This window comes from Aspergillus heteromorphus (genome assembly GCF_003184545.1).
Source record: "Aspergillus heteromorphus CBS 117.55 chromosome Unknown BO70scaffold_11, whole genome shotgun sequence".
NCBI lineage: Eukaryota > Fungi > Ascomycota > Eurotiomycetes > Eurotiales > Aspergillaceae > Aspergillus > Aspergillus heteromorphus.
Genome location: NW_020290416.1, coordinates 564,432 through 576,554, shown reverse-complemented (window position 1 = coordinate 576,554; position 12,123 = coordinate 564,432). Strand labels below are relative to the sequence as shown.

The 12,123-nt window shown below is 55.2% G+C and overlaps 5 protein-coding genes across 5 annotated transcripts; 3 read left to right on the top strand and 2 right to left on the bottom strand.

Moving 5' to 3' along the window:
* Positions 1-36: 36 nt before the first annotated feature.
* On the top strand, positions 37-1,834 carry BO70DRAFT_33591 (uncharacterized protein). Its single transcript, XM_025541077.1, has 2 exons — positions 37-415; positions 479-1,834. Exons 1-2 carry the CDS (start codon positions 210-212, stop codon positions 1,692-1,694), a joined length of 1,422 nt encoding a protein of 473 aa, XP_025399716.1. The 5' UTR covers positions 37-209; the 3' UTR covers positions 1,695-1,834.
* Positions 1,835-2,446: 612 nt separating this feature from the next.
* rrp36 (putative pre-rRNA processing protein) lies at positions 2,447-3,849 on the bottom strand. The gene is made up of 2 exons (XM_025543161.1): positions 3,632-3,849; positions 2,447-3,571 (listed from the first exon to the last, which is right to left on the bottom strand). The coding sequence occupies exons 1-2, from the start codon at positions 3,803-3,805 to the stop codon at positions 2,633-2,635; spliced, it is 1,113 nt and encodes a 370-aa protein (XP_025399715.1). The 5' UTR covers positions 3,806-3,849; the 3' UTR covers positions 2,447-2,632.
* Positions 3,850-4,039: 190 nt separating this feature from the next.
* On the top strand, positions 4,040-6,491 carry BO70DRAFT_361927 (NIF domain protein). The gene is made up of 2 exons (XM_025543160.1): positions 4,040-4,211; positions 4,281-6,491. Exons 1-2 carry the CDS (start codon positions 4,137-4,139, stop codon positions 6,153-6,155), a joined length of 1,950 nt encoding a protein of 649 aa, XP_025399714.1. The 5' UTR covers positions 4,040-4,136; the 3' UTR covers positions 6,156-6,491.
* Positions 6,492-7,102: 611 nt separating this feature from the next.
* On the bottom strand, positions 7,103-9,106 carry BO70DRAFT_336169 (putative translation elongation factor eEF-1 subunit gamma). The gene is made up of 3 exons (XM_025541090.1): positions 9,050-9,106; positions 8,765-8,966; positions 7,103-8,541 (listed from the first exon to the last, which is right to left on the bottom strand). The coding sequence occupies exons 1-3, from the start codon at positions 9,077-9,079 to the stop codon at positions 7,532-7,534; spliced, it is 1,242 nt and encodes a 413-aa protein (XP_025399713.1). The 5' UTR covers positions 9,080-9,106; the 3' UTR covers positions 7,103-7,531.
* Positions 9,107-9,269: 163 nt separating this feature from the next.
* Positions 9,270-10,642, top strand: BO70DRAFT_379534 (mitochondrial 37S ribosomal protein uS9m). Its single transcript, XM_025545353.1, has 2 exons — positions 9,270-10,200; positions 10,275-10,642. Exons 1-2 carry the CDS (start codon positions 9,360-9,362, stop codon positions 10,364-10,366), a joined length of 933 nt encoding a protein of 310 aa, XP_025399712.1. The 5' UTR covers positions 9,270-9,359; the 3' UTR covers positions 10,367-10,642.
* Positions 10,643-12,123: the final 1,481 nt, after the last annotated feature.

Here is a 12,123-nt window from a genome sequence, read left to right as displayed (position 1 = left end):
GCACAGTCTTTGGGACCGTGTTGGAGGATACTATATATACAGTGGCTGTGTGAGACAGCACCCGAGGGGGTTTCTCGCTAGCCTCTATATTGGTCGAGGGCCGGAACCATCGTTCCCTTAACCCACCATATCGTCCGGTGAACTGTCTTTTACCAGGGAGCTTTTCCGCTCCTTTGTGTTCAGCCGAATCGGTCTCCCTCGTTGTCATTATGTCGACCGCAGTTGCGCCTGCTCAGGCTGCTCCGCTGACTTCTCCGCGTATGACCCGTGATCTGAGTCCGAAAAATTGCCCAACGCTGGCACCTGCGACCTCGAATAACCAGGCGAGTCCCACGCCGCCGCGGCTGTCTGCGCCCTCCCGGGATGGATCTTCCGCCAAAAGCTCGCCTGCAGGAAAAAAACCCACGTCACCTTCGTAAGTCTACTGGACTAGACTCATTCGTTAACCTTCTTTGTCCAGGCGCTGACGTTTCGCCAGATCACAAGCCGGGTCCAATGCCGCTCGAGTTATTGTGAAGAAAGAACCCCCTTCCTCGCCTGCCATGCAGATCAACACCCGACCTCGCCCGCGGAGGTTGGACCTTTCCACTAGCCTTCCGAATTCCGGAGGATTATCCGCTCGAGCTCCCGGCGGTCCTATGACGGCTCGTGAGGGTGTCAATATGCAAGACGTCGGTATCGCTTGTCTGTCTCCCGGATTCCAAACCCACAACCCAGCGATGAGGGAACAGCTGCAGCGGAGCCTGTCGGTTCGGGATCAGCAAAGATCAATCATTGAATCGCGTCTCCAAAAGTCCGCCAAGGATGATGGACCGGATGGGGTCAAGCCATCGGAAGCATTCGGCGTTCCCAGGGGCAGTGTTTCGAAGAGAAGACCGCCGCCGGGGTTGTCAATCGTGCCCCCTTCTGCGGCCCAGTTTGCAAACGAGCGTGTCATCCAATCCGCACCGTTGCATCAGACATTCACGGGTCGACACGAGGCACAACCGCTGACTCGCCACGTCGTTAACCAAAGTCCGACTTTAGGATCTACCTCCCACATCCACCATGTCCCCGCCACTCAAACGAACAACCGTCTTCCGCCGTTGTCTGATGTATTTGGATCCGATGCTTTGGGTGCTCGTGATCGTGATGGGAGCAGAGGATCATACTACCCCAACGCAACTGGGAACAACCTCCCCCAGTCAAACAATCTACCTCCGATCCCTTCGCCTCGGATATCTCGGGATGCGGCGCAACCCCCCAAGCGGCCCAGGGAATACCGCTCCGCGGAAGAAGCGGTCCAGGAGCTGTCCGGTGGACGAGAGGAACTTCTGCCGCGCATTGTGCACTATGGTGGTCACCAGCCCCCGACTCCGCCATCTCCCCGTGTGGCCAGCCGCCCGCCGAAGTCCGGTGTACCCCATTTGGATGCCGCGCCCATGACAACCGTGCACCCTCCGCCGCCGGCACTATACCCGTCGGAGGGCACTGCCCGTCGTCGCTCGAGAAACGAGTACGAACATGAACACGGAAGTCCGCCTCTGGGCCACGGCCCCGAGCCACAATATCGCCCTAACCCGGCCTTGGCCTCTGGCGCAAGCGCTAGTCATGGCCCGTTTGGTGCGGGGAGGGACTCTCCCGAGACGCAGCGCAAGAAGAAAGAGGAATTCCTCAGTCTCTGTGCCCGTGCATGGGACCTATTCCATTCTTGATCCTTCACTCACTTTTGAGGGTTTCTGTATACCTAGTCTTGCTCAGACTCGTGAGCGTACTTCCAGACTATCCCTAGCCCTGGTGCGCGGTTTCCAGTGTTGCCGGACTTGGCTTTTGCTCAAGGCGCAATCCAGCAGCGGGTGATTGTGTGAAAGCACTGACCCACGGCTGGACTGCAAGCTTACAAACTTACATAATTAAGTGACGTGTGGAGGAAACATGTCGGCAGGATTGTTTCTGTTCTGGACATGATGAATATGCAAAACTACGACTATCTATATGAACAGCATGAACAGTCGCTCCTTACCTGCAGGGGAAGGTGGAACCTGTCCCCTCACAACCTTGTCCCTGATACCTTTCTGCATCTTATACCATCCAAGGCCAGACGCCTGCATCATTACCGTTTGTTATTGAATCTGCTCTTACTCCTTCGTGTTCGACCTTCCCCTCTTCTTGTTTCTTCTTCTTATTACACTTCTGAACCCTCCTTCTGGAACCGTTTGAATCGATACGAGGCGTTATTTGCTGGGGGCTCAAGATCGTGTTCTTCAAAGAATCTTGTCCATATTTGCTGTTTTTGGGGGACCTCATATTTCGGCGATCCTTGTTGTTGATCCATGGCTTGTTGCGATACCATTTGTTTGACTGCCTTTCTTATACATCCGTTTTTCTGAGGAACAATCATTATTGGATGACTCAGTTTCTCCCTGCCAGTTGGCATTGATAATTATCTCTTAAGTCTTGGTATACATTGGATGGAGCTCGGACTCCTTGGAGGCCGAGTCGGATTGTTAATGATGAGCATGCTGTTTTGGCTTATTGGCTGCCATCGTAAATAGCATTGATGTTTCCGAGAGGGTGTATCTGCTGAAGTCATAGACAGGGGAACACTGCGAAGTATATACATTAATAAAAATCAGATAGAAACGCCGTCAGACTAGTACTCGTATCGACGGCGTTTAAAGCCACCACCGCCGCCCGGCCCATCATCGGTTTCGAACGCTCTCCGTTCCCACGGCATCTCCTTCCTCTCCTTAGCCGTCGTCTTCTTCCGCTTCCTCTCCATGGCCTTTGCCCGGTCCTTCGAATTCATACTCTCGTACTTCTTGAGCAAGACCTCCTTCTTCAGCTCCGACTTCTTCATATAGTACGGGGTACTCTTCTTGCCCTCGCGAATAAGCTGCTTCTCCCTCTTCTTATGATCGGCCAGGATCTCCTTCTCGCGCTTCCTATTCTCCATCGTCTTGAGACGATCCTGGGCCGACCGAATCGCCTGCTTCAGACGCTCCTTCTCCTCAGGATTCTTCGTCCGGGCATGCTGCGCCTTCAACTCCTTCAGCTCATCGGCGCGGTACTCATCCAGGAATGCGTACGCCTTGCTCGACACCTGGGGATTCCGGTGTCCGTTCTGGCTCAGCACCGCCGGGTCGAACCGGGGGTCTCGGGATTTGGCCACGCTCGGTGGCTCGATGACTGTGCGCTTGCGCGAAACGGCGTATTTGGACGATTGCATGGCGGGCGCGTGTTTCGACGACCGGGAGGGTCTTTCGCGCTCGCGCTCACGTTCGCCGTCATTGGTTTTCGATAGGCCTTGGCGCTTTTGTTCGCGCGCTTCGCGGATTCGCGCCCGGATGTCGTCGAGGGGGGAGGGAGCTGCCGAGGTGCCAGAGTCGGTGGTGGCGGATTTGCTGGTTTTGGAGGTGCGTTTGGATTTGGGGCCGAGGGAGGCTTGCGCTTTGGCGAGCGCACCGAAGGAGATGCTGCTTAGGGAGGCTTGGACGTCGTCTTCGGGGGCAGAGGTGGAGGAGTTGTCGGAGCCCGAGTCGGAGGCTTCATCTTCGTCTTCGTCGTCGAGGCCATCTGCGTCATCTTGGGACTATGGAAGCATTAGTATATCATGTTGCTTGGTGCGCTGTGCTGGAGCGAGGAGACAAACCAAATCGTCATCCTCCTCGTCCTCTTCCTCAGAGCCATCGCTGGCGTTGTCCGACTCCTCGTCGGAGTGGCCATCGTCGCTCGCCTGGTCGGACCCCGTCTCGTCCGAATAGACTTCCTCCTCCGCCTCCGGTGCGGCGCGTACACGGCGATTCAAAAGATCCGAGATAGCCATATTGATCCCAGTTGCAGGTTGTCAGTCTGGAATCTGGAGAGTGGAGGGAACTGAAAACCCAGGCGCGGAGGCGGTGAAGTCGGAAACCCCCAAAAAAAAACCGAAGCGTCGAATCTGCCGGGCACACGGGGCGGTGGGGAGGGCGGCTCGCGGGGATTTTTGTTTGCCATCCGCAACGGGGTTCCGCTCGGGGCTTTGCGCTGCTTCACTCTCCGGCCTGGTGACGGAGAGAGAGAGAGAGAGAGAGAGAGAGAGTGTGTGTGTGTGTCAATCCATCGATTCTACACTCTACACTGCTGGGCTGTTGATGTTGTAGGAGCTCGCCTCTGCTATGCTTGCCATTAGGCCGCCTGCCTCCGTCGCAGCTTCTCTTTCCCGGCCCTTTCGAGGCGGGGTGTCTTCCAAGGTGCGTATTCTGGCCCGCGATAGACTGGACTCTGGACTTGATGATCGCATGGTGTTAACAATTTCATAGCTCAGGCTGAACCCCGTCGCCTTATGTCATCATCGATTCAAATCCCGTTCGACCTTCCTCACATCCTTCCTCGGGGAGCAACACGTCGAACCTAAGACCCCTCCGCGCAAAGTGGAGTCTCCTCTCAGAAACGATACGGACACTCCTGTCGTCGACTGCCAGATTGAAGATAAACCCGACCAATCCTTCCCCGGGGCGCAGTCCGTCGAAGACACGACCCACTTCCGCGAAATGCATCCTTTCGGAAATAATGCCCATGGCGCCAGTAGCCAGATGAATTTTGGACTCAACCCGAATGCGGAGCCATGGAGACCATATCAGGATCGTTGGAGAGTGACAGAAGGGCACCATGGAGGTGCAGGGGAAACGGGTGGGGTGATTGCCGAGGATAAGAAGCAGAAACAGGATCAGGCAAGGTTATCAGACGCAAGCCTAGCTAAGAAGGTTCGCGCTGATGAACGGAAGGCAAGGAAGAAAGCGAAAAAGGCGGCATCTCGGGAAGCAGCTGCTGTACAGGCTGCCGAGAAAAAGCACATTCCTGAACCCCCAGCGCATAAGTCAAGGAGGGCGGCGCCTATACCAAAGAAAGCATATCTGGACCAGGCAGCTGGCAAGCCTCAGCCAATTCGCCAGCGGCAGCCTTTACTCATCGTTCTCGACCTGAACGGCACGCTTATTCACCGGTATCGGAAAGGCGTCCCGCTCCGCTTCGTTTCAAGGCCGGGACTGGATGAATTCCTGGACAGGTTGCTGAAGGAATACCGGGTCCTGGTATGGTCGAGTGCCAGACCCTTGAACGTCAAAGGTATCTGCGACACGGTCTTCAGCAAGGCCCAAAGGGAACAGCTACTCGGGGAATGGGGCCGGGACGAGTTAGCCCTGGCACCCGAGCTTTACAATGCCAATGTGCAGGTTTACAAAACCCTCGACACCGTCTGGGAGAACCAACCCATTCAATGGTCATACAGACCGTTTCCGATCAGACGCCGCCGTGAACACGAGGAAGAGGATGACAATGATTCAGGAGACGCAAACACTCAAGCCGCCAAGGCTGACGCGGGCGCGGCCACCGAGGACGCAGTGCAGGCCTTCATGAAGAGCGGCAAACTTGCAGACCAAATCAAGATCTGCTGGGATCAAACTAACACCATCCTCCTCGACGACAGCAAGCTCAAGGCCACCTCCGAACCGTACAACGTGATCGAGATCCCCACGTTCACACGAAACACCCGCCCCGATGCCGATGAGCGAAACATCCTGACCAAAGTCCTGGATCTCCTGGAAATCCTATCCAGCCACGAGGACGTCAGCACGGTACTCCACAAGTGGGACATGACCGTAGCCAACAACCCAAAGATGAGTAGCATATTCGATATCGGGAATGAAGCTCTCGAGGAAGCTCAACAACCCGATCCCACCGCGAACGTTCCCAGCCTCATCCGCCGCGTGCACAACCTGAGGCCCGAAGAAAAAGCTTCGCTGCCGGCATTAAACCGCGAACAAAATGCCAAGAATGGCAAACGCAAGAGGAAGGCTGCTCGTCGAGCCGCCGAGGAAGCGGCGAAGGCTGCAAAGGCTGCTTCTGCTTCCGAGGGAACGAGAACGCCTGCCACTGCTACTAGTACCACGCATGGTGCTCCTGCAGTTGCAGTCGCATCCGCATCAGCATCAGCATCACCACACCTCCCTACCTCTCCCGCGGGCGGCGCATCACTCCTCCTTCCAGAGCGGAATAAACAAGAACATGAACAAGAACATACCACCACCACCACTTCAAATACAGATACCCCAACCAATCGCCCCTCCTCACCTGCCTCGTCCGTGCAATCTGAGAACTTCCTTCTAGATGAGCTGGAGAAGTCTCTTTACAACTAACCAACCAACCAATTGATTCTGTCTGAGTTGGTCTGCTCTCTGATTTATCAACTAGTATCGGTTTGGGAATTTCTTTACATATCATGTCATACGGAGTACCATCATACCATATTTTGCATACCTTGCATACTTTGCATACCATACGCGTCATTCAATCCCCTACTTACATTAACTACCTCCCTACTTTAGACCATTTTTTTTCTCCATGATGCTTGGTTGGTTCTTGGTTTGTAGATACTGTTTGGCCGTGTTTGGTGCAGTTGTGGGCGGGGAGGGGGTTCTTTTAGGAATTGAGGGAGTTGAGGAGTTAAAGTCTAAAGAGGAATGAGGACGGAGGAGTATGTATGTATGTATGCATGTATGTATGGATTTATCTTATGCATTTTTATCACGGGTTCCGGGTTCATATCTACTACCTAGGTACCTATTCTGTGTGTATGTGTATGTGTATATGTATTACTATAGACAAAGAGGGAAGACTTATCAAATACCCAGAAAGATAGATCTCATATAAAAAGTACAAGGTATAAATAGTACTGACTGACTGGACTGGATGAACACCATGAATAGTTTATATAAATACCATGTTTGAAGTATGGAGGGAAGGGGTAAAATAAGAATTGGCACTGACTTACTACGTACGTACTGGGTGCATGCAACCTGAATGAATGGTTATTGGACATTTTTGGACATTTCTCTCTCTGTCTGGGCTTGGGTTCTGTTGTACTATCCATGTAGTTATGGTCAGGCAGTGAGTATAGTTCTGAATACTCACTCTCACACTCGCCCAGTCACTTACTACATTTAGACAGATGAAGGGTAGGAATTGCTTGTATAGGGTAGGGTATTGTTTGTTAACAGGTTACACACACACACACACACGGAGAGAGAATACGAATTAAATTACCTAAGAGTACATACTACGAAGTACTACAATCAGAAATAGTGGAAAGCTCGAAGCACTAGTTGGGAATTGTTTTAACTAGATACTAGTATGGTCCATCTCGATCGTAAGCGTGACATTACGCGTAAAACAAAGGTGGGCGTGATGGGTGGGTTCATTTGAAGAAGGGAGTCTCCAAAGAATGAAAACACGTAAACCAGTCCATCAAGGGCAAGGCAACATGAGTGCGGGAAGGTGAGTGGGGGAAGGACAACCAGACGGAAGGAAGATGATATAGACTGGACGGGAAATAGCGCCACAGGCGAACATCATGCCTTGAGGGGGATCCGACCAGTGCCCCTCACCCGAGGGGAAGGGGGAGGAGGGGATGTAGGGTGGTTATTTGGAGGCCAGGTTCATCTGAGAGACCACCCGACGACGAGAAAAGAAGAATGGGATATCATGATCATGAGTTGGCTATTAGCGCACACGCTTATTTGAAGACGTGGCCGTCAACGTTGGGGAGCTCCTTGCCGTCAACGACGAAGGGAGCATCCCAGGCCCAGATGTCCTCGATGAGCTTGCGGTCCTCAGCGTTGGTGTGGTCGAGCTTGCGGAAGGTGTAGCTCTCCATGTCGGGGGCGACATCGAAAGCGGGACCAGCCTCCTGGCCACGGATGAGGAAGACACCGCGGATGATGCAGTCGTTGTTGGTACCGAAAACGGCCTGGCAACCGAAGATGTACTTGCGGGAACCCTCAAGACGGGCGTGGAAGCCACCGATCAGGTTGTTGGCCATGAAGGTGAGCTTCAGCTCGTTGTCGTACTTGTAGTCGACGGCCCAGAGGGAGTACTCCTCGGGGTTGTAGTTCTGCCAGAACCAGGGCATGGCCACGGAGCGGGTGTCCTCGTTGGAGTACTGGCGCTTCCACTCGTCAAGGACGAGGGTGGGGCGACCGAGAGCCTCAAGAGGGTGCTTGGGCTTCTTCTCCTCAGCGGGAGCAGCCTCAGCGGGGGCGGCGGCGGCAGCAGCGGGGGCAGCCTCCTTCTTGGGCTTCTCCTCCTTCTTGGGGGGAGTGTACTTGATGGTCTCCTCAACGAAGACGGGGTTCTCAACAACAGCCTTGAAGGCGGGCTGGTTGACGATGGTGTTGTACCAACGGGTCAGGCCAACGTGCTCCTCACGGAACTTCTTGTCCAGAACGGTAGCGAAGGCACGGGTGAGAAGGGCGGCGGTGAAGAAATCAGCCAGGGTGATGCGCTCGCCAACAAGGTAGGTGTTGGCAATGAGGTGGGTGTTCAGAACGCCAGCGTTCTTGGTGGCAGCCTTGGCAGCATCCTCAACGTTCTTCTTGTTGTAGCCGTCCAGACCCAGGAGAGGGCGGTACCAGGCACCGAAGCGGGGGAGGAGCTCCGAGTTGGCGAAGGACAACCAACGGAGGATGGAAGCGTAGTCCTGCTTGGTCTTACCAAGGAGGGTGGTCTTCTCGTTCTGGGAGGTCACTTTGAGACAGTTAGCTTCGGAGGCCCCGCAATGAAAAAAAGGCCCGAAAAGCCAAGTGGCCACAAAAATCTCTTCACCCCAAGCGGGGTAGGCAATCAATTCAGAGTTACATATTATCAACAGCTTGCGTATTTTATACTTCTGACAGGGATAACTTAAAAAACATCTCATCATGTAGATGCCAGAGACAGCCAGACGGGGGGCGCGGGGTTAGGAACGTACGGTAGACGGAGACGGCAATGGCCTCGGAGAGAGTGTAGCCATTGGCACCCTCGAAAGCGGGGACCTTGCCGAGGGGCTGGAGCTTGGTGTACTCAGCAGACTGGTTGAAGGCAGCAGCCGAGTTGGGCTCAGTCTTGACCAGCTCAACGTCAACGTCGTTGGCCTTAGCCGCGACGAGGGCGGCGATGGTGCGACCGTTCTCCTGTTGAGAGTGGGTTAGCAGCTGGTACGAAGCCGGAGGGAGAGTTGCAGATCAACCCGAAGGGATGCAGAAGGGGAACATACAGCAAGACCGTAGACCTTTCCGAAAGACATTGTGAAGGATGTGTGGATGGAGAGGAGAAGAGGAGGGGAAGAGAAGAAGAGAAAAAAAAAGGAGGGGAAGAGAAAGTTGTGCGAATCACACCAGACCGCCTCGGACCGGAGCAACCCTGTTCCGCAAAAGCACGTGATCCGGCTCGAAAAACCTCAGGATCTCCCAGTTCGGCCAGCCGCGACACGCCGGTCTGGGTCGTTGTTGAGGTGCTCGCCATATTCCCCCCCTTCCTCGATCCCTTCCAGAATCCGGCCCCTGCCAGCCGGTTTGCCCCCCGTCATGGCCTGGCAAACCTCCAATGGCCTCGTGCACGCCGTGCACGCCGTCCGTCGAACTGCTCAACTGCGGCCTCTCTCCGTGCTCTCCGCCTCCACGCCCCTTACCCTCCAACAAAGACAGCCCGCTCGTGGTTATGCGACTGAGGGGTCGCAGCAAAAATCCGGTGCAGCCCCCGAGATCGACTTCTCCACGTTCAAAAACACGCCCTCCCGGATTGTCCCCGTGTCGCCGGCCTACTTCTCCGGCAGCCCCAAGTTCATCGACCATATCCTGAACCTGGAACACATCCTCGCCAAGTATGCGTCATTACCGACGGTGGCCCCGGGCACCGCCCCCCGAATGGCCTGGTTCAAGCTTCTCCAGTTCCGGGAAGTCGTTGGCGAGCCCGTCCCCACGAAGAAGTACAAGAGCCTTCTCGCGATCCTGCAGAGACTCAACCGCATCGAACCCAAGCTCATGCCGGATGAGGTGCAGAACGCCATGAATGTCTTCCTCCGGCCGGGCAACCCGTACGCCTTCAAGCCCGTCCCCGCGACGTTGGATGAGAGGGGCGTTGCCCGCGGCAAGGGCAAGCGCAAGGCGGCCTCGGCGGTGGTGCACTTGGTTGAGGGTGAGGGTGAAGTGCGGGTGAACGGACAGACGCTAGTCGAGGCCTTCCCCCGTATACATGACCGAGAGAGTGCCACTTGGGCTCTACGAAGTACGCAACGGCTGGACAAGTATAATGTGTGGGCGTCGGTCCAGGGCGGAGGACACACTGGGCAGGCGGAAGCGGTGACATTGGCGGTTGCACGGGCTCTGATGGTCCACGAACCTGCTCTGAAGCCTGCTCTGCGCAAGGGTACGTACTCCCCACCCCTCACGAGACGCTGGGCACTGCCCATGGTGGAATTTACTGACCGAACCTCCTTACAGCTGGCGTTATCACGGTGGATGCTCGTCGCGTGGAGAGAAAGAAGCCCGGTCACGTCAAGGCGCGCAAGATGCCCACCTGGGTCAAGCGGTGAAAGCGCGGCGGACTTCGGCGGGGGAGACGTTGTATCGCTTCTTCATTTTCTTTTATTTTCCTGGTTGTATTATTCCACTTGGCCTTGTGATTCTCGACGAAAGTATATCCTGTATTGCAAGCATCCCAACCCGGTGTCACGGGCGTCGTTTCAGGACACGACACTGCATGTTCTCGGCGGCAAGCATGTAACTATTGGCGTTGAACAATTGAACCGAATTATAGTGCAGACCACCGACCACCTGTGCGACGGTGGAGTTCGGGGTGATTGGAGGAGGCCAAGAGGCGCCGTAGACTAAGCGGATTACCGGACGTGAGCGGTTTGTCCCACGGTACTGGGAAGGGTCCAGGTGAGATCTTCGTGTCGTTGGCCGCATCTCGCCGTCGCCGGTCAACAAGGCCGAAAAGGGGCGGGGAAGGGGGGAAGAGAAGGGGGGGGGGATAGAGGTCCATCTATATAGGGGAAAAGGGGAAATGGACTATCCACAGCCCGCTGTCAGTCCTCCAGGCAATCGACGCCGACTAGCACATCCACCTTATTCGACCCCGACAATTGAATCCGGCCTGATAACGACCCAGCGCCTCGTTACACAATGAGCCCAAGCGGTCGGTAGTGTCAGAGACCAAGACGCGACTATTTCATAACGTGGCGCCCTCCAATGATCTGGAGGGGAATTGGTGAGCCTGATGGGGTGTTCGTGTCTTGATCGAGTTAAGAAAGACTGGCTGACCGGCTGGAACCTGAAGTTGGTAACACAAGGAGGAAGCGAAGTCCCAGGCGAGCGAATATCGCTCTCTCCCAATGTTCGAGGTGACGCGATAGGATGGTCTATACGGCCGGATTTTCCTGAGCTGCCCGGCGTGTCGTCATCCGTTCGATTGGGAATCCTTCCCTTCTGGAGTCCTTACGCCCTCATCGTCATGGCCACCGTCATCCTACAGCCTGTGCCGGGCGGCACGAGATCCTGGAGCGAAATCAATTATTGTGCGAGGGCATCGCGATAGAGAGTCAGTCCAGTGTGGCGGAAAGCACGGCAAGGTTGACGGCCGACCAATTGGATAAAATGGAAGCAGGATAGAAGAAAGAGGGATTGGTCTGTTCTGGCCTATGGGGAGAGGGGGGGGATGATTGCCTTGGTGATGCGTTGATGCTGTACGGAGGGATCGGTCTCTGTGCGAATCATGAATCAGGGGGCATGACATGTTTGGTACCTTCTGTCCGAGTCCAAGTAGAATGCCTCAGCAGGGTGGAGAAGGCAATCATAATAGCATTATTATTATTATAGTCGACAGGTTTATTGTTGCAGCCTCTCCCTCGTGTGGCTATTGTCCAGCTCCACGAGGGCACGATGGGTTTCAGGTTCATGGCCTTCTTCAGCCGCGAGCATGCAGTCGAAGGCTCCGCAGACCAGCATCCGCTGGATACCGAAGGGAGATCTCCAGATATCGCCGCGACGCCGACATCAGCCCCATACCTTCAGAAGTACTGCACTTGCCTACTCCGTCGTAGCTCCTGAGTGCAGCGTCCTCCCGAGTAATGACAGGACACTCGGATCCACCACGGGCACGAGCTGCAACTGTCAGGCCGGGCACGAGGCAAACCCATCGCCTGTCTCCCATCCAATCATCCCCGATCGGATGAAGATGCTCGACGGCACTGATGAGTTCCGATCGATGACGGCGATTCTGAGATCTCGTGGGCGCGGTGAGGCTGGAGACGCCTCACTTTCGCGTCCGTGAACCTTGAATTCCATGAAG